Source organism: Musa acuminata, chromosome BXJ2-9, assembly GCF_036884655.1.
Source record: "Musa acuminata AAA Group cultivar baxijiao chromosome BXJ2-9, Cavendish_Baxijiao_AAA, whole genome shotgun sequence".
Taxonomy (NCBI): Eukaryota; Viridiplantae; Streptophyta; class Magnoliopsida; order Zingiberales; family Musaceae; genus Musa; species Musa acuminata.
The window spans coordinates 26,568,451-26,591,155 of NC_088346.1; the positions used below are offsets into that span (position 1 = coordinate 26,568,451).

General features: G+C 34.4%; 1 protein-coding gene across 8 annotated transcripts; it reads right to left on the reverse strand.

Moving 5' to 3' along the window:
* Nucleotides 1-1,526: 1,526 nt before the first annotated feature.
* On the reverse strand, nucleotides 1,527-21,835 carry LOC135623327 (mediator of RNA polymerase II transcription subunit 19a-like). Of its 8 annotated transcripts, none has more exons than XR_010491343.1 (8): nucleotides 21,528-21,830; nucleotides 21,148-21,274; nucleotides 11,483-11,544; nucleotides 9,269-9,558; nucleotides 8,964-9,188; nucleotides 8,809-8,868; nucleotides 8,516-8,671; nucleotides 1,527-2,512 (listed from the first exon to the last, which is right to left on the reverse strand). XR_010491343.1 is itself a non-coding variant. In XM_065126177.1 (7 exons), the coding sequence occupies exons 3-7, from the start codon at nucleotides 11,511-11,513 to the stop codon at nucleotides 8,689-8,691; spliced, it is 615 nt and encodes a 204-aa protein (XP_064982249.1). In that variant the 5' UTR covers nucleotides 11,514-11,544; nucleotides 21,148-21,274; nucleotides 21,528-21,831; the 3' UTR covers nucleotides 1,527-8,688. The 8 variants fall into 8 exon arrangements, 5 of the variants coding, with proteins under 5 accessions (XP_064982249.1, XP_064982248.1, XP_064982250.1 ...); XR_010491342.1 differs by having other exon boundaries at nucleotides 1,527-5,415; XR_010491341.1 differs by having other exon boundaries at nucleotides 1,527-2,281; nucleotides 2,385-8,868; nucleotides 21,528-21,832.
* Nucleotides 21,836-22,705: the final 870 nt, after the last annotated feature.

Here is a 22,705-nt window from a genome sequence, read left to right on the forward strand (position 1 = left end):
AATTTCAAGCAAATTTAGGTTGAGAAGGAACCAAAAGTGAGACTTCAAAAAAACAAACTCTAATTACAACCCTCTAGCAGAGTCTCGTCTTTACACATATTTCTATTTTCCAGAAGGTATGGGTTTTCACATTTGTGAGTGCAACAGATATCAAAACCATATTGGTGAGATGATAATCAATCTTCACTGCATTTTCAGGGCTATTAAATTCCTATTGCTTGTCAGTCAAAGAATTTGTATAACTGGAACCCTTGCAAAATATTGATCTGCAGAAGCCACTAAATTTGTATAGATATGATTTTTTTTCTCCATTTGTTTAAAACAAGGAACTCAATTTTGCCGGTAATAGTCCATACCAACCTGTATTTACCGTCTCATTTTGCACACTTCATCTCTGCTACTTCTCTACGGCCTCCTCTCTCTCTCCCCTTCAGTGCATCATTTGACCACCATCGTCTGTCCACCTGTTGCGCACCTCATCTTGGTTACTTTTCCACAGCCTCTCTGCCATCCTCCCACCTCCCTCCCTCTCTCTCAAAAAAAAAACCCACCAGTCAATGGTACCACAGTATATGCCAATGTAACATGAGTAGGTACACTAACATGGTGAGGACCAATACCAATCCGATAGATAGTGGACCAGTATGAGTCCAATACTCGAAACTGAATTTCTTGGTTTAAAGCAGATAATGACATATGAATATTAGGCACTATGTTAAGAAAAAGTATCTGAACACCTATATGAATACAGTTGAAAAAAGTCAAAACTAGAAGAACTTGCACCATGAAGCAAGGTTTGATGTACCGACCGAAATGGTATGAAATGGATGGTACCTACCGATCCGCTGATTGATCGGTACACAGACCAGATCGTTTCAGGCAGTACCCTTAAATATGGCCTCCTATCAATCGATACAAGGTATGTATCAGGCCAATACAGCTGAAACTCGTCTTGTATCAATCAATACGGGTCGGTACCAATCGGAATTTGATCGATACCACTTTTAGGGCTTCAAATTCTCTTCCCTCTCCCCTCTTTTATTCACTCTCATTCTCACTCTTTCTCACACTCTTGTGACTAAAGTTCCTAATCGACTGATTCAAGATAAACATGAGCAACTTCCTCCCACGCTACAAAGTTGTTCCTCGACAGATCCAAAAAGATAAATTCAATATTTCCTTCTTATAACCTATTCATTTATGGCATTGATACACATTATTCTTATCTAAATGAACTTTATATACCAATAGATTAAGAGAAATCCTAAAAAATATTTTTTTCTATTTTCAGTCATTTTCAGGTCTTTTATCAAAAACCAGAACATACTAGCATACCAACACATGATATGCCAGTACCAACCAATACATATCAGTCTGCCCAAGGACCGATACCACCAGTCGGTCCAGCATGATGGTCCTTGCTATGAAGAGCAACAAAAGTCAAGATTGTTCTCAATGAGTTACAAAGAGCAGAAAAAGTCGACTATGGATACTGGATATACAACTAGAAGAACACACACTATGAATTCGAAGTGAATAAATATAAATAGTTAGAGAAATATCAACAAATGTTACAAATTTCTAATGTTTGACACTGAAGATAGAATTTCTTATGAAGTATACAAGAAGAAAATTAGCTTTCTTACAACAAGATAATCCCACAACTGGTTTGATAATATCCAATGGTTTCACTCTAGTTCAGACAGGACTGGCTTAAGAAACATGATTCATTTTCTAGGCACCTCTGAAAAATATGTTGGCCAAGATCGCAAAAACAAATATGAAGACAATTAAAAGAAAAATATACAACCAAGAAAGTAAGAATACAAATATGTGAGAACAAAAAATATTAAGGCCGATGAACATGATCCACTAATACATGTAAAAAATTAGTGGACTATATTATCAGTTGTCATTTTTTATTTTATTCTAGTTATCAATCCTTCTATGCTCCCTTTTGCTGCTGTTTAAGACAAATAATGTTACTCTATATAGCATAAGAACTACTTATCACCTACAGATGAAACAAGCAATCTACTTGAGAGAAAACCATCCAGTAGTCCAAATTAACAAATTAATTGTCATTTAGAAACAAATGACTGCAGAGGAACAAAATAACTTATCATGACAGATAATTGCACTAATACAAAAATTTCTTTTACATCCAACTTCAAAACTTCAAACTTGTCTTTTAATAATCACAAGATCAACCAAGAAGAGAAAGTTCTATGCCTCAGACAGAAAGGTTAACCACTTAAGGAGTAGGCAGTCAGACCTGCATCTGCATCCCATAAAACAGGCATCAACATATTTGTGTTAACTGTGCTACCCACAAACTCTGTTTCCGGCATCCTGAGCCAACAGCAAGGATGCATTTGCATTACCTTATCTGAAGAGGGCTTGAAAGGCCAGTTGGCCAAGCCTCCCAAATCAGGAGTTGTCTTAACCCTGCAAGGAGTTGCATGGACTACCAACTTCTCCAGGACCGCATGCCCATTCCAGGCTTGTAAAACTTCAACAACAATATCAGAAAAAGGGATATTGGCCAACATTAAAAATCAATGGTAGCAGTTAGTTTGAATGTCCAAAACAGTCTCTGATAATTCGGAGTATTAGGTTTTAGATACAAGAATATTATATATAAAGAGAGCCTAAAGAACAAACACCATAACCATCCCTACTCTCAAAAGATTTACTGTCAATTTTCTGCAATTTTTAAATAACATCATCATCTAGCTCCCTTAGATTAATTGTTTGGAGGCCACTATTTCCCAGGTTGGAGTAACACCTGTTGGGATATGTATCCCAACAGTTATGGAACAGCCATGCCACACTCTAGGCTTTATGTGATTGGGAAGAAGACCACACCTCAAGTTCCATCAAGGCACACCATTCCACAACCACAATAATGCTAGTTGTCAATAGAACCAATGTGGCGTAAGGTGAAGAAATTGAAAAACCTCTGATCTAGAAACCACCACAAGAGACCACAATAACACCTTGGCCAGCAAACCTCACCAATCAGGTGGTTTCTCGATCCAGTTCATTAAATCCACCTGTGGTGGTCTCGGTCATAGGTGGATTTACCTTTACATTGTTATAGCAACCATTGGATAACTTCAACACTACTTTTACAGACCTAATAATAAAACCAACAGTGCAGCAGCTGTAGATGACTGTGTCCGACTTTATATGTGTATGCATACATAACATACATGTACAGGTATGTTTCAAGGGGAAGCCAGTCGTGCTTATAAACCTTGTGGTCATATTCTACAGTGATAAAATTGCTTTTGTTAATTACAGCCAAACATATATCATATTGATAAATCACATATTATGACCTAAAGAGAGTAGGAGCGGTGGCAAAATCCTCTTGTTGCAAGATGGGTAAGTGGTGCACCTCAGCAACAACAACAGTGAAACCCTGCATCATTTCCTCATCAACAACATGATTCTTGGTCACCCAAAGAGACTGTCGAGCAACTACTACGCACAAAAATTGAGCCTAACCCTCGTACAACAAAATTTGATTTTTACAAATTTACTAAACGTGAGCTGATTTCTTAGTTGAGCATATCTTTAGCTACATGGATACTCCTGAAGATTAAAAGATTCTACTTGTCACCATTCACTTGAAGGATGTAGCTTTTAATGCCTTAAGTGGATACTTTCACCATGCCAGCATTGGAATAAATTTCTAAAGCCTTGATTGTCATAATCAGACTATCTCATATGATAATTTTAGAATGTTGAGTTGCATCATTTGATTCAGATGAGAACTGAAGTAAAAGATAAGAACTAGCAAAATGTTGAGTACTATCAGAAATTTTACTGAACAATTCATTGATCTCAAAGATAGATTGTGAACTAAGTCAAACCAACTATACATCTTGATGCTTATAACAAAGCTAGAGTAGCAGAAAAACATCTATCATTTTAAGGACCTTTTTCAGACGTCTAAGATGAAGCCAATTTTATATCTCCAGATGAATTTAGTCTCGCAATCTCTTTTGTTGGAAGTCTCGAGCCAGCATTAAAAGCAGTTACCATATTTGGTAAGCAAAATTGGTTGTCTTTTGCCTAAAAGTCGATGATTACTAATGCACTGATTATAGACAAGCTAAGCTGCAGACAGATGAGACACCCTAATCTTTTTCCCCACAATGGAAGTGGATAATGGGGAACAAGTGCGAGCCCAATGATTCAATAATCTCGCCTGATAAAGATGACAAAGAGCCACATGGAGGAGGAATTATCAGCTTAGAACCAACACACTGATCAAGAAAATATATTGAAGCTTTCCTACATGCCTAAACTTGAGAAGCCCTAACTTTCAATGCCATAAAGTTCTCAACTTCTTCAAGTGGTTGTCTCACCAGTGCCATAGTTGACACTGGTTCAACCCACAACTTCAGCCCTGAATTACTTCAAAAATAGAAGTTCAAGGTGGGACTACTTCAGTGTCCTAATATAAGATGGAAATAAATTGAATGTCAAAGACGAAGAAAGCAGGTCACATTGAAGACCTAAACAGTTCAATATCTTTTTCATCCCACTAGAAGGCATTAATATCATTTGAAGCTTGTCAAGGCTTGTTGATCAGTTTAGATATGCCATCTTGTACTGACAAAAAAAATGGAAGTTTATACACAAGGATGCAAGTTTAGTTCAAAGCTAAAGACACCAGGGCTAATCCAACAATCAGAAAGACACCACCACTTGCTTGACAATGATTGCAGCTATGAATGACAACATGAACACCACCTTGTAGACATGGTAGGCATGCAGTTTGTATGGAATTGGCTGAGCAATACTGAATGCATTAGTCACTCGATGCATATCCCATGCAATCACATCTCCCACACCTACCATGCACTTCCCGTTTCCACATCCTGGGCCAAAAATTTAAACTATCTTGGCCTACCACATCAGTTGTCAAAACCGGTTTAACCCACAACCTCAACAGCCATGAAGTACTTCAAAAATTGTAGCTCAAGGTGAAGCGGTTTGTACCCTTCAGCATCTTGGTAGAAAATGGATGACAAATTGAATGTTAGAAATGAAGAAAGCACATCTATTACGAATTCAGAGTGAATAGTTCAGTGGAGATATCAATACAAAAAAGGGCAGCCTAGTGCATAAGTCTCTTGCCAACGTTGGAAGTCCACGAATGGTCAATCTATACAGCCATACTCCTATATGAAGAGAGGTCTCCGTAACTCCATGAGGACCTCTTTAGGATCACATGAAAGGATGCTGATATCATTCTAAGCATGTCATAAGCATCTTTAACTTCCAAATCATAATGAAGTTTAATTACAATTGGAAGACAAGTCAAGCTAAAAGCTGAAGATATCTTGGCTGCTGCAATGGTGTGGAAGACTACCTCCACCTGCTTGACAATTATCACAGCTGCAAAAGATAACATTAATGCATCACCTTGTGGACAAGGTAGATTTGAGGGACAAGTTGTTATGAAGTAGAAAACATGACCCTGCAACTTCATATAGCACGAAAGCACATCCCATGCAATTGTGTACATTAATGCATCACCTTGTGGACAATGTAGATTTGAGTGGCAAGCAGTTGTTATTAAGTAGATAACATGACCCTACTTCTTCATATAACACAAAGGCACATCCCATGCAATTGTGTCCCCAACACTATCAGCACACTTCCCTCTTGCACATCCTGGAGATGTAACAAGGCTGCCTTGTCCTTACCTTATTTAAAGAGTGCTCAAAAGCTCAAATGGCCAGAGCTTCCAGGTTTGACCCTCATTAAAGAGTTAATGGGTTCTTGACTCCTCCAAGGGACTTGCATGCCTCTTCCAAGATTCCCAGAAAATTTTGGTGACAATAACACAGCACAAGGGGCATTGAGTAGCAGCATCATAGTTGGAGTAGAAATTATTCAAGAGGACAATTTAGTCTCTTGTACCTTTTCACCTTGTTAGGGTTCATATATGAGAATACTATATATATCAAGAGCATGTGAACCACAAACATTGTGTACAAACCAATGATCACCATTTGGGGTACCAAACCCATTTCGGTGATTGGTGATCTGGTCGAACCGGTACATACGGGTTAGTATCACTGTACCTGTACATACTGATATTTCAGAGGGGAAGAAAAAGGAGAAGAGGAAGGAGAGGAAGGAGAGGGGAAGGAGGAATGAGAAAGGAAGAAGGCAGAAAACGAGATGGTGGAGGAAGAGGAGGAAGAAGCAGAAGGAATAGGAAGAGGAGAAGAGGCATACTTGTCAGACGTGGGTCAATTGAGGAAGAGGATATTGTGGAGTAAGAGAAAGAATAGGAAGGAGGAAGAGGCGTACTTGTGGGAAGAAATTAGGGCAAAGGCAGTGTGTGGAGATGGTGTTCGATGAGGTTGTATTGAGAAGAAAAGGTTGTGGCCAACATGAGAAGCAAAGGTTGTGTCGTGCATGAGAAGCAAAGGTACAGCGTGCATGAGAAGCAATTAGGGTTAGGACAGTTTCCTTTTTATATGGGCGAACCAGACCGCTTCAAACGAGGTCGGTCCGCATACCGATTGATGCCCGGACCAATACATACCGCCCATTTCATACAGATCGGAGCGAAATGTCATTCTATGGTACAAACTGCTCTTTGGTTTTTTTTTTTTCTGCCGTCTTCCAGCTATGTTAGTATCTAGTTTCCCCTAGATTAATCACATGGAGACCACTCTTAAATCTCAAATTGAAGTAATGCCAGTTAGGAACCATCAATTCTAATGTAATTAGTAAAACATCTAGTAATATTTATAGATACAGAATCATCATGATCTTTGATGGAAAAGAACCAAAAAAATCACAAAGTTATTTATAAATTTTAAATCCTGTTTGGTTCTAGCCACAAGTAATTCAAACGTGGCCCATTTCAAGACAAGTGCAGGTTTTGGTCTCTTCATGGTATGGGTTGTTGACTTGTTCATTGTATTTGATTGTGGCACGTACAATACATCATTTGCTTAAGGCACTTACTATATTAAAAAAGTTAGCTCATACTTCCAAAGTTGTCAACTTTAAGTTCAGTTGAATCAAAGCCAATTGTGGTAGAGAACCAGAAACATCTTAACTCATCAATTGCTTTATTGTTTAAGTTGAGCTAGAATGTGACAGAGAATTCAGGTTCCACCAGTTTTATCAACTTAATAAATCATGGGGTCTCTAAATCACAGATCAGTTATGTTAATAAGATCTACAATGTTAAGAACATTTAGAAACAATATTGCATATGATTTGGATATTTTGTATTCATCAAATTAACACAATAGGTTAATGCATGAGATTTTGATCTAGACTAGATAATAAATGATCAAAATAGGTGGCCTCATCCAATTTTGCTAGATCAAGACATACAAAAATTAAATTTGGTTTAATACTTCTATGCTATTGATCAAATAAAAAATACATTATCTGCTACCCAAACTACTTATTTTTCCTTAATTTAATGCATATAATACTTATTTTTTAATTTTACATTTTTAGACATTCAGAAGTTGTAAATTACTAGAATTCTGTGATTTGGAACCTTTGTAATAATTTTGAGATGACAGGATTGACGCCCCAGTCCTGATAGTATAATAGCTCAACTTATTATTTCAGTGATTTTGTTGTTTTGACTTCGTATGTATAGAATCTGAATCAGGAATGTCCAATGGAGATTTTGATGTATTCATATGGTTGATACTTATAAATCATAGCAATTTATGACATTGAATGTATACATCTGGCAAGAATCACATCACATGCCTCAATAATTCAGGATACAGAAGCAGACAAATCAGTATGTGGAACCTAATCAGTACACAAGTGATTAGGTACCTGAAGGCAAGGGTTGGGATCTTTGGGTGCAATTTTGTTCAGGATTTGGATAAAAGGTCTGATAGAATGTATGTGTTTCTCAGCAAAATGATCTTAATTGTAACTTTTGACTTCAGTTCAAATGAAGGTATAAAAGAGTCAAGCCACCACAGAGTTCACTAGTACAATTGTCAACTCCAAAATACATGCTGAGTGATGCAGTAAATTGGGAAGAAAGTCATAGGAGAGGTGATTGAAACAAGAACTTGTCTATCCACCTGATAACTGAAATAGCAAAATTAAATTACTTTTACAAAGTTAATTCACTCTAATAGGAATGCATATTGCCAGTTAAAAAATTATGTTTGTACTTTTAACTTCAAATATAGTGAAAAAGAATAATATGATTTAATGGCAAGAGATACAGACATATTCAGGAATGCAAAACCACTTATAAATGATTCCAGCATCACACCACATAATTCTTTGGGTATGCTAGTGAAAGATGAAAATTCTAACAAAACTGCTAGCCCTAATTTATTCTCTAGTCATATATGGTTTCTGATGATGGACATAATGTACAATCATGGCACCAACCAAACGAGTTCATCGTAACTAAATATGAGAATTGACTGATCAGAAAGGAATAGTCTCGTCGCATCATCATGACAACAAGAAGCAGATATACCTTAAAGAATTCTGGTGCAAGATAAGAAATCTTCGAATTAATCTTCTCCATCAGCAAGTTTGATAGTAAGACAATGAAGAAAGACAAGAAGTGTTTTAACTTGTATCAGCTTGCAACTTTAATCCCTCCCACTTCTTCAACCTTTGGACTCTTATGCTGAAGTAGTTCAGAAATTAATATGGCTTTTAAAGAGGGGAGAAAACCAGAACACATCAATTGGAAAATGTATGAATCTGAAAAAACAAAAAGACACTAAAATGGCAAAAAGAGAAAAGTCTAATTATGCCTGCTACCTTACTTTTCTTGTGCTTGTGATTATCAACGGAGTCTCCAGTACCATCATGTTTCCTCTTCTACAACATAAATATTTAAAAAGCAAATCCATGAGTAACAAGACAAGCAAAATAAAAATAATAGCTTGCAAAAACATACTAAGCACAAAAAAAACCTTCTCATGATGCTTCTTTGAATGATCACCACTAGAATCACGATGTCCACTCCTGTCCTTTTTCTCTCGATCTTTATCTTTACTCCGATCTTTATGGCGATGTTTGCGCTTCTTATGCTCCTTGTCCTTCTCCCTATCTTTGTCCTTGTGCTTTCTGTGCTTCCTCTCCTTGTCCTTAGAATCTCCTTTCGATTTCCCAGGAATTGTAGGTACTCCTTTGTCTGACTGCAGAACATCACAAAATGAACCCTTGTAGGACATAAGAGTAAGAATGCATCTTCCCACTGGAATGACAGAGTTCTTACCATTGGCAAGTCAATAGGGGCTGTATCTCGCAGTTGAAATGCTTGCCCTAGTATTTCCAAGTCAAATTGTTGTATCTGAGCGGTTGACTCTCTCAAGTATGGAGCACCCTGAAAAAGTTGACCCAGCTCCATGCCTTCTCCCTTTCTAATTTCTGTGTCTCCGACAACATTGTGAAGATAATGTGTGTCCGCAACTGACAAAGGAAGACTTCTTTTGCAAAAGAAATCATGATGTCCTGATAGCTTGTAGTGGTTTATCAAATCAACAGCACCTGTAAGTTCTCTAGGCCCTGTATTTTCAAACAAATAGTTCATTTTGAACTTTTCAAATTGAAGGCATTATAAAATAATCAAATCAACAAACCTTAGAACATATTATTACGGAAATCATACATTTGATTGCAAAGTCCATATTCTGTAACTCTTTTAAGGGAACGAAAACCACTAATTATGCATAATTCCTAATCAAGGTTTAGAGCACGGTATGCAATTTCAAATAATATCGCTCGGTATGGATGGTACGTACCAGTTCGTCAACTGACTGATACACGGACCGCCCGTTACCAGACGGAACGGAATATATATATATATATATATATATATATATATATATATATATATAAGGTGGTGTCGCGTCGCGTTTTTCGGCGGCGCGATGTCGCCTTTTATAAGAATATATATATATATATATATATATATATATATATATAAACGAGACGCGAGACGACGTCGCCTTTTATAAAAATATTATATATATAAATATTTATACATATATATATATATATATATAAATAAACGAGGCGACATCGCGTCGCCTCGACAACATCGCCTTTTATAAAAAATATATATATAAATATATATATAATCTTTTATATATAAATATATATTTATTAATTTATATATATATATAAACGAGGCGACGTCGCCGAGCCCTGCTTGGGAGAAGAGAGAGGCGACATCGCTGAAAAAAAAAAATTAAAAAAAAAAAAAAATATATATATATATATATATATATATATACCAAGCGGTATACCGAATGGTATACCGCTCGGTATATAGTATCGTACCGTACAGAGCGAACGTCGAAACTTCAGTACGGTACGATATTTCAATCCTTGATTTAGAGTACTAGTACCAAAACTCATCAGAATCTTGCGAGCTGATGTGTACTTGCATGTGTTGTATAATATGCAATAGTACAACACAACACACACACACACACACACATATATATATATATATATAAATCTTGGTGGTGATAGGTATAATTAGTAGTTAGTAGTACTAACGATATATGGCCTTAGACGTGTACAATATAGTTTGTGTATGTTGGCATTTGGAAATTGGAACTATGATCCTAATAGATTGCATATAAGCTTTCTAGAGCAGTAACATAAGTTACACAAGTCAGGATGCCCAACATCATACATTCTATATTATATGTGAGTGTACAGCTTACAAGCAAGATATGAGGATCATATGCATGATCCAGACATGTTACATGGTCTATCATCAAAATTTTAAATGAAAATGACAATCATTAAAAACCATAATATGGCAAAAGCTAGGTCATGCGGTTGATAATTGGAAAGAAAAGATAGCATTAGGAATTAATTTTGGGTACAAGTTGTAAACCTTTTTCTCATTCTGAAGCCATAAAAATTCTCCTGATAACAGGCCTTTTTTATATTGTAAACTCCTGTTCAGATGTTATCCTAATCTAATCTTTATAAATCTGAATCATAATCCATATCTGGTAAAATTCTCTTGATTTAGGAGTACTGATAAAATCAATATGGGCATGTGTTTCACATGATTTGAAAGCATGCTTAACATTGATTGGATCAAACAGGAGATTTGTCAATTTTGGTTATAGTTTTATGGCTGGAGACTAAAATCAACTTGACCAGTCCCTAAGGTTGATCAGATTCAGTTTTGATCAAACTCCTATTTGAAATTCATATCTTCTCTTTGAACAACTATGCCAGTGTTTCCTACATAATCTTGGGTGAACACAACTTTGGATCCAGTGGATCATCATTTCTCTTTTTTTTTTCAACAATCATATCAAAAACTGGTGAGTTTTTAAAAATTCAGAGTTATACTAAAGAAACTAAAAATATATAAATAGAAATTTGCCAAGCTAATATTGATGAATAGTAACAAAATGGAAGATGCATCAATCATTCAAATTGTTTCGTTTGATAAGTTTACCTCTTCCAAATTTCTTGCCTTCAGGATCCATCCTATCATAGCATTGTATTTCTGCAGTTCATCTGCAATACAAGGGATGTGTAATTGAATCAAATCTTCCCATATGATTCCATCAATTAACAACTACATTGATGCAAAACAAATCTCTCATAACTATGTGCTTAACAGAATAAAGATTTAAAAAGTCAAAATTGAAGAATCATTTAGTGAAGCATATTACATAAAATTTTGCGACAATTTGCAGAGGGATGTACAGAATAAAGATGATAAATATCCAGGTCTCAAACAAAGAATCATTATTTCCAAGCATATCTAAAATGCTTTAGAAATTATGAAAATTGGAAACATGCTATTACTTGCCTGAAGAAGTTTACTTTTGTAGATCTGGTAACAAACTCAAGGTGATGGCCACCCCGCAGCGACCCACTCGCTTCCCTCCCTTTAATGCATTTGCAAATACTATAGCTATCTTGAGTTAGAGCCAGTTTGCAACCAACTTTTGGTGGAATCTTTTTTCATGTTATATGTTCATACCATATTTTAAATTTGTGTATAAGAACGACTTTGATCTCTTAATACTTTTCTTTATCCCATTAAGCAAGAAATTTCATTGTGGACTTAACCACAAATATCCCTACCCAATGGAGTTCAACTTATGAATTACTTAATTAGAGTTTTGAATATAGAAAATTATTGTGTACTTTTATTGTAATAATATAAGACAAGTAAATTTATATTTACAATGTCAAAATGTTGGTAAAAAAATTTTAGATATCTTAAAAGTTTTTAATTATCCTACTTTCACTTTATATTATGTTTATTATTCTACTGCTTATCTATTTTTAATTGAATGTATTAATATTTTTTAATTGAACATATTAATATTATCAAAACATTTGAAAAATATGAAATTGATAATGAATTGAATCTGATTATCATGAGAGTGAATACTAAAAAGGTTAATTAATTTTTAGATATTCCACCCATTTACCTTATTTCTTTTGTTTTTGATCCTTGAATAAATGGTTTGCATTATTATTAGAGTATGTTTTATGATTGTTTGCATTTAGACATTGATATTACTAAAATATTAAGAAATATTTAAATAATGATCATTAACTTGTATGCCAATTATAGTGCATAGACAAACTATCTCCCAATTTTCTCAATTTATAGTTGGCGAACAATATAGTGTAATTAGTTGAGGAGAAATAATATTGTTACAAAAGAGAAAAAACGAAAGGACCGTTAGGCTCAAAAAATTACAAAACAAATTTTAGTAACTCTGATGTCAATAGTGATTGTGAAGAAGGCTTTCAACGTTGGGAGATGCATCTTAGATGAGACCCTTCTATTATGAGCTCCGAATCAATTGAGACCCAAACATATATTAATTACTGGAGTTTGGACCAACACAGAGCAATGAAGCCAAGAGAGCATTTAGCTGAATGAACAATCCAGACATCCAACACAGGCAACGATTGATGCTATCTATTATTTTATACATTTATATGTCATTACGTGTATAGAAATACATCCACTTCGATGAAAATTATGAAATAAAATTATGATTATTTTATTGCTATAAATTGTTTTAAACTAAAAATTTTATAACATAGCAGTTTTGATTCCACGAAACTATCCTTCTAGAACCAATAACAAAACCGAAACCATCTGGATCAGGTCCCCAAAAACATGAACCCGAGACCGAACCAAGGTTTGGGCTACCTAATGTTGCCTTTTCCCCCAACAAATGCCCCAATGTTGGTTTTTTTTCCTACATAGCACCTTTTTGTCAAAATAACAAAAGCACCCCAAACTACAGTTAAGTTTTTTTCCACGTCTCCCTCCCTCATTAAATTTATTCAATCGAACAGAGATTGGACCAACCCAAAACTTATACCAATTCAAAAAAATTAATAATAAATAAAATATTAATATATATTGATTTATATTAAGATAAATGATAAATATTTATATAAAATTTATCTTCAAAGTATAAATAAAATATTATAAAATGAACAAAATATAAAAATAAAATTCTTAAATATAAATTAAAACAATATAAGACAAAATAATACATTTATATATTCTAAATAAATAACGAAAACTAAACATTTTATTTTTTAAAAATCTTAAAAATGAGATCTAAATGATAATTATTTTTATTTTAAAAACCTTTAAAAGGTTAAATTTATGTCATTTAAGAATTGAAATAAGTAAAAATGCATTTTTAAGTGCTTAAAAAATAAAAAGAACTTAAGCTTTGCAAGATTTTCTAAAAATTCCAAAATATTTAGAAACATGAGAGATCAATACTTTTTTGTTTATGGACTTAATTTTTGAATGACCCAAAACTAGTCTTAAAAAATAGTATAACTGAGATCCAAAAAAAAATTATTTTTAATCGAAACTTAATAAAAGAAAAGTTTTCGACCGATATTGATTTTGCATTCACCTTAAACTGAACAAAGATTAAAATCAAAATTTTCAACTTTTAAGGGCTAAATTAACTAAAAATATTTTTTTGAAAAATCCTAATAAAAAATGTGGTCATTTAGGGCTTAATAAAACATTTTCAAAATTTCATGAAAATTTTGACAAAAAAGGTTATAATTTCAACATAAATTCGTACAATATTTTTATATACGTAATCCCATTTTAGAAACAACATAAATGAGGTCCAAAAAATAATTTTTTTTCAAAACTTTATAAATTCATCTTTGATAAAATTCAAATGATTTTTAACCTAAATTGGTTCCAAATTCACCTTAAATTGGCAAAAACAAAGTTAACCTTTTAAGGGCTAAATAACTAAATATAAAATTCCAAAGTCAAAAATTTTTAAAAAATATATCATCTAGGTTTTCACAAAAATTATGGCCAAATAATGTTATATTTTTAGCCTAAATTGGCCAAAAATAAAAAAAATATAAATTTCAGCTTTTACGATTGAATTAACTGAAAATAAATCCTTTAATTATCCAAAAATAGCAAAATTGGTCATTTAGGGGTACAATATATATTTTCAAGATTTTATGAAACTTTTTATATTTTTGTATAAAAATAGACCACTACTTTTTAATTGAGTTATATTTTTTTAATAAGTCCCAAAAATAGTGTAAATATTAGCTTTAAGACATAAAGAGTATTAATTAGCCTATGAAGAACAAGAATACTCTATGACTAATGATGCAGAATGAATAATTTAGGAGAGGCCTAATTAGCTTTGGCAACTTTTGGGGCATAGTGCCTTTAACAACACTGCCCTATGAGAGAGGAAGGGAGAAGGGGCAGTGAGAAGGGTGTGGGAGATGTTTTCTGACATGGATACACATCCACAAAATCGGCGTGTCCGTGCTTCGTAGGCCATCATGTATCACCTTTGCCATATTTGCATCTCACAAATATGCCTCTTCTCTTCCTCTTCCTCTTCCTCCAGCTCCTCTTCTTCCATCCTCCTCGCTCTTCCTCCACTACCCGTTTTCTCCTTTTTCTTCCTTTATGAAACATCAATATATACCGATGTAGTGACACACATGTACACCGATACACAAGACAGACATTGATATATAATCACCGAAACAGGTCCACTACCCGAATGACGATTCTTAATACTAAGTACTATAACCTTTAGTAAAATTTCTGGACGTGCCTTCTAAAATCTTATGATGAGGCTAGTCAAATTTTAGTTCAAGATACAATGGCTCATAAATCTCAATCGATTTCAAACAAAATGGTTGAATTCTTAAAATATAAAAATATTAAAATATTAAAATATAATTAATATAAAATATAATTAATAACAGAGATTAGCAGAGCTAAAATCTAAATAGAAACTATTATATGATAACAGTAGTTAACTATCTACTGTTAACAGTAGTTATAGGGGAGAAAACATAACTAATAGTGGAAAGTGGGGAAGGAGAGGGCGACGATGACAGATGAACTTTCAGACGACGACGGCAGCGATGAAGGAAGCTACGGACGACAACAACAGCAGTGGAGGAAGCTTCGAACAACAACAACAACAGCGAAGGAAGCTACGGATGGCAGCAACAGGGACGATAAAAGCTTCAGATGGTGACAACGATGACAACGAAGGCCGTGGACGATGACATCGTGGGCAGAGGAAGCTTCAAAAGTATTCATCGGTGTCAAAGGAAGTTGTGGTCCTCTCCCTCGATAGTGGAAGGAGTTGCACACGGAAGTAGCAACGGTGGAGGGAACTACACACAAAATCTAGACCTTCGGACCCATCTGTCGGCGAGAAAGGAAGCATCGATCCTGTGCGTACGTGGCGAAGGCAACGACAGAGGAAGCGATGATGGCAAAGGCAGCGACTGCGCACGTAGGGTTTATGGCTTGGGGTCGCGTAGGGGGGCGGGGTTTGCGTATGTAGGTTTGGTAACACTATATAGCTTAGTTCAACTTCAATCGAACCACCTAAGCTACTATTCAATCGTATGATTCGTTTCAATCGGACCAAGGTGCCCGACGCCTGGGTTCATGCGAGTGCCCAAGCGCCTGGTCGAGGCTTGAGGCGCTTGGGCCTTTCCTCGCCTCACCCGAGCACCCAAGCACCTATTTAAACCCCTATTATACCTTTAATGAAAATTTTCATATTTTTGCATAAAACAACAAATGAGTCTATATTAATATTGATATATATTAATATATAATTATTTAAACATTATATAATTATTTTATAATTTTATTAATATAAATTAATATTATTTAATATTTTGGATATTATTTATTCTAGATCTCCATGTTTTGGGGTTGATTATAGTGGTTCAATTAAAAGTGTTGACTCAATTGAATTGATTTAAAAAGGGAAGAAAATGAGAAAAAAGAAAAAAGAATGCTTGAGGATACTTTTGTCTAAATGTAAAGATAAGGGTGGTATAAAAAAATAAATAAGGTGTTTTATTATAAATCGACAATGTAAAATTCACATTTTATCTTAATTAATATCACGCTCCAGACTAACCTAACTCGATTCTCAAGTAAATCGATCCATGTGTGAAAAAAATCCCTTTTTAGAGAGCAAAATAATATTCTTATTCGAAACAAATTTTTATTTTTTTACAAAAATGATAATAATTAAATCTATCTTCACATCAAATCATCCTCCTGCTCTCGCTCCTAATACCATGCTACCTTCAAACAAACCTATATATTTTCTTTTTCTTTTTTTTTTTAGCACAAATGCCTAGTAGAGAATAGGGTAGAGTTTAAAGGAAGCATACAACAATATGCTAATCCCATATTAATAAATACAAGTATCTGTGAAAAAGATTAACTGATTAATAAGAGGATGTCTTGTCTGACACATGTATATTCACAATAAATTATTCATAATTAACATGTTTTAATCATATGTTGATACCACAAAAAGCTATCATACCCATTATGCATAATGCATACTTATTCAAAAATTTACTCTAATTGCATGTCACGAAACAATAATATTCAAATAAAGAGAACAGCATATTTAATGCAAATCGCATAACAATAACAAGAATCAAATCACATTTCACATATCACACTCTCTTTTGTTTTTCTTTCATATTCTTTTCATATCACATGTCATATGAATAAGGGGGTATAGTATATAAATAAGGGAGTATATACTACACTACCTTATTCAGATAGGAAACAAAAATAATTATGGAACTCAAGTACGTACTAAACCCGAGGGAACCAACCCCACTAATTTGAACATCATCATTGGTGGATTTAAATGCCATCTCACGTGTTGGGTCACGGGTTTACCACCCAAGGGTACATTTCTCACAAGATGATAGCACATCCTTGTTGTTCACATAATATCCATCAAACTCAATCCATTTTAGCAAAAATGTTCTTTCTAATTCTCTTACCAAAGCTACTATAAGGTAAAACATACTATCTCATAACCTCCGTCTTGGTGAACTTAAACACCATCCTTTACTCGATCCAAAAGTTTACCACCATCCTTTGCTCAATCGCGTCTCATGTCAACACTACACTATTATACCTCTTTAAGGAAAATCAAATCATGGTTCATGATCATTGATACATGACATGAAACTAAATAATTAATTATTGGACTACACTGAATCATAGCACATGCAAGCATTCATCATAGCACATGCCAAATAAAATGAAATTTAAACTTTAAACACAAGATTCACCATAGTCAAATAACTCATTAAATGTATGCTTAAAAAAAATATTAATAATAGCATGACAACATGAAGTCTTCAGACATTAAGTCATAACTTACGTTATTCCTAGGAAATTAACAATCAACCAAAGTGACACTACAACACACGAGATATGTACATTCATTATTTTACAAAATAGAACTAATATTTCAAACATAAAAATTCTACATGCAACAAAATCCATGATCAATCCTAGTATTAAAGAACATTAAAGGGTTACATGTTTCTATTTCAAGAGGCTAGCCTTGGTAAAACGATAAAATTGTTCCTTTGCGACCTAGGAGACCAAGGTTCGAGTCACGAAAACATCCTCTTCAAATATTTAATGGTAAGGCTTTGTACATTGACCCTCCTTTGACCCTACATGGCGGAAGCCTCATGCATTGGATACAGCCTTTCATGTTTCTATTTCGGTTAGTCAAAATAAACACGTGCAACAAGGACATGCATATTTGTTCGTTAAAAGGCTATATAACAAACCATGCCATCCTAATGCTAGCAGTTCATGCATCCACAAGCAAATTTATATTTATTTCCAACTTAGATATGTGTCACTATTCTTTCCTAATTTAAATTATTTTTACTAAAATTATACTAAATTTATATCTATTTCCAACTTAAAAACCCTAATCTAACTTTTTTTCTATTTTTCAGAAATTTTTGGAGCTATTTTCGGTCTTTTTTTTTTGTGTCGTCGGTATGCCCCGTCATACCGACACACGGTACATCGATATGCCTTGGTACGTAACGTACCGATGGTCGATCGATACACATCCAAACCATAAAAAACATAAGTGATGATTTTAACCATGTATTAGCTCAATCAGATTTACCACATATTGGTCCATTGGAGTATTGAATCAATCTTGAATTTGGATTGGTCACCAATCCTAATTTAAGGTTGGTCATCAATTGCTAATAGATGTTCATAGCTTAATGTCCTACTTGACAGGTGAGTTTAATTTGGTCTAGGTTACATCTTAAGCTGTCTAGATCTAACAATTTTAATGAATAATTAATTGGAAAGAAATTAATTAAACTTGCCAAATCACTCGTTTATTTATGTCCTAAAGTAATAGCATTACATTAAAGCTTCATAAGAAAAAGCTACTGAAATCTAGAAAGCCAAGTAGAAATAAAAGGTTGAGTAAGACAATCAATAGAAGCCAACATATTAACCTTAACACCATTAGATTTACCTAATTTATCAAAACTCATGCTTTAATTTAGTCACATTGGCCCTTTAACTTGTTTCAACTTTCAAGATTGCAACTCTTATCACTCACAGTTCTCTATGACTATGACCAGTTTGTAGCGATTTTTCCATCATGTTGCTAGAACTATTTTCCTTTCACTAATTTTAAACTGGAATTTTGTTGCCCAAGATTCTTCAAACCATTAATGATGGCTTCTGCAATTTTAAGCCTCATACATAGTCATTATCCTTTGTTCAACTTCAAGTTGTCTGATATGTATAAAGTGGTTGCTAGGATTTGCTACGTGTTGAGCCAACATGTAAAACTAAGCATTTGAAGATATCACTTTTTGAATGCTATTATCATCAACTATCTCATTGAGCTTAAGATCCTGTATTCAGGGAGATAAGACACTAAAAAGGTGCCAGCAGTTTCTTTTTTAGTTAACTACTTCTGATTTCAACCTTATGGTGATTAACATAAATGTAAAATTTGGAAGTAATCTATTTTTTTTATATTTGTATGACAAAGGCAACCAATAATTCCACACATTTTACTTGTTTATCATTCTTTTAACTAAGTAATATTTCCATACTGGTTAGGAATTAAATAAATTTTACTATGTATTTTTTTAAATAATATATAAATCTTCTCATTTTTATATATATTTAATGTTTTTCATTGAACTTGCAGTTCAACAGCTTGATGCCTCAGTTCAAACAATAACAGAGTAACCCAAGGCTAGACTCAGATAACTATGGCCAGCATAATATAGAATTATAATCCTTTCAATAACAGTCACAACAAAAGTACCAACAATGATAATAATGAGGAACAGAAAAGCAAGAAATGCCTAAATAGTTAACACAAGCATTCAACAAACTAGGTACATGTATGTACATGAACAACATGCAATCAGATAATCCACATTTGGCCACACAAGAACATAAGGCAGCATAATCATGGCTTCCTGTCTTTTACTCTTAGAGACCATCCAATAATGAATGTCATGATTTCACTAACATACTGATTGTCAGCATACCCATAATTGTCCTTTTCTTCTACATATTTTTTATGAATAACTGTGAACTACTCACTTTTTGTAACAAAGTTACTGATCGCATCAATGAAATGGAAGAGAACCACCTATATTCCTTCATAAATTAGTTTCCAAATTATGTTGCTTTTAAATTCTGATAATTGAGATAACATGAGATAATGTAAAACTGCACATCCAGCAATCAGCACCCATGAAGCCACCTTTAGATGTGATCCCAGTGAACCTGCATGAACTGTTGAGATAAGCTATTTCTAATTCCTCACCAGTTAGCTTAGTCCTTCCTTCCCTTTTACTTGCAGTTATATCTAAGAGCTAATTCTAAACCCTCCTTTTCACTTATCAGTTAGCTTAATCCTTCCTTCCCTTTTACAGGAACTAATTACCAAACACAAGCCCATCCACTTAATCCTACAATCTTGAGTTTCAAGCCAATATGTCTATATTATGGAACTGTACCAAATACGTGGTCCAAGATTGGTCCATCTGAGTCACTAAAATATAACCATTCAGTACCAGGGTTTCAAGACACAGATTTTGTTAGTGTAAGATTGCATCAATAGAATAGCACAATGGAGGCCTATAGATGTAAAAATTAGAAATATATGTTTCTGTCTATCTGGTTTCAGTTCTAAGTTCCATTCTTTCAAGATATATGTACTAAACAGCAACGATGGTTCCCCACTTGACGTTGACTTCTACAGTGTATATGTTCAGCCAAGCTAAGTTATTCACACCTTCTAAGTGGAGTCTTGAGTACCCTTACCTAAGTAGCCTGGCATGGATGTGGTAGGCCAACAATGCCAAATGAGTAAACATTTCACACACACAACCCTAAAAGGCATATTAATCAAGATGCTAAAAAAGCAAAATCAACCAATTTTACCACATGATATGCTTCAAATTAGAAAAAACTGAAGTACACTATCTTTTTGCATACAGTCATTTAACAAAAAGACTACATCTAAGTGCTTTTCGTTCAAGATCAATATTCTCGACTCACAACCCGAATTAAACCTTTATAGACATGAGAACAGTATTTCTTTCTGTTGCTTATCTATGTCGCAGAACACGTGCACATAAAAAATGAAAAAACTCAAGAAATGGAGAGAAAAAAACTTTAAAAAACAAGAGACGGTAAGCATGCAACAATCCAATCCAAGATCAAATTGGTTCGAATTGGGTGTAAGAAAAACGAACCTTACGTATGATTTTAGATTTACGGGCTCGACCCACCCCTTCTTTATATCACTACGAAGAGCAAATACGGGTTGACGAGGAGTTGACCGAAACGAGAGAAAAGGAGACGGATACTTCGGCGCTGAACCTGAAGGAAGAGGAATTTACTCAAGATATGATTATTTATATTCCTTGCTTATCTATGTCGCAGCAACGCGCACACGGAAAAGGAATTTACCCAAGAAATGGAGACAAAGAAACCAAAAGGAACAAGAATCAGAAATCATGCAACAATCCGGTCCAAGATCGAGACAAGAAACCAAAAGGAACAAAAGTCATAAATCATGCAACAATCCGGACCAAGATCGAATTGGTTCGAATCAGGTGTCGAAGAAACAAACCTTGTGTACGATTGTAGATTTGCCGGCTCGACCCACCCCTTCTTTATATCACTACGAAGAACAAATACCGCAGAAACGGGAGAGAAGGAGACGGATACTTCGTCGCTCAACCCCGGGCCACCCGAGAGTAGGACAGGAAAGGAAAAGTAAAAGGGGTTGCGGTGGCAGAGGCAAAGGCACCAGCAGCAGTGACGGCGGTGGAGGGGGCGGTGACGCAGGCGAGAGGATGGTGAAGGGAAAGAAGGGGCAAGAAGCTTCCGAGAAAACTAGGGTCAAGATGGATCCAGCTTCCAAGTACCTTCTTAAGGGCAGAGTGGTAAGAATAATATATTAGCCTTGGCTTTGTATAGTCGGTCAGATTCAAAGAACAGAAGATAGGATTTAGAAATTTGCTCCCAACCTGATTTTGTTGTTGCCAAGCCCTCGTTAGGTTCATGGCACTTCCGACAGGATCGTCCTTCGGTTTACCAATTAGAGGACAATCAAATAAAAATACATTTTTATGTTGCATAATCCACGTTAAGGAGAATTATCGCAATTCACTTCCTGCCTTCATCCATCATGATCGGAAAATTATTTTTTTCATTTTGTTTTTTATCCTATTTTAAAGTAGGAGAAAGCTAAGGTTAAAAAATAATTATGTTTCAAAAAAGATACAGTTCTATATTTTGCTACATATCTTATTGAATTCTTTTTGTTGTTAAGATCGGAAAGGATCCAAGGCACTGAGGACAGAGGGGGATCTTTCACCCATTTTGTTCAACACTTAACCAACCGCTCATATTGTGTCGGGCGAGGACGTTAGAAAGATAATAAAATCATTTGTTAGAAAGATAATAAAATTTAAATATATTTGAATGTACTATCGAATGATCGTAAGATCTGGATGATAAAAAAAATCAAACATATTTCAAGATGGACACATACATAAAAGTTTAACTCATGAAAAATAATAGAAGTAATTATATAATATCTACTATAGTTAAACCCCTTTAATATCTCGATCATTCGACTTAAAATATTTATATTAAAATTCTTATAATTATAAAGGTGAAACATTTAGTCTCATTTATCCTAAACGTCATCGATTTTACTAATATAAAAAACAACACGTGACAGCATGTACAGAAATGATACAAAAATAATGTGTAAAAAAGGTGATTTTAACGTTTTATTAT

Bases quoted from the DNA above. Each gene is read 5' to 3' on its own strand.
- LOC135623327 (XM_065126175.1), bottom strand. From the start codon at position 11,513: ATGGATCCTGAAGGCAAGAAATTTGGAAGAG. The intron at 9,559-11,482 runs GTAAACTTATCA...TTGAAAATACAG, and splicing joins AGGCAAGAAATTTGGAAGAG to GGCCTAGAGAACTTACAGGT. The intron at 8,869-8,963 runs GTTTTTTTTGTG...TTTATGTTGTAG, and splicing joins CAAAGAAGCATCATGAGAAG to AAGAGGAAACATGATGGTAC.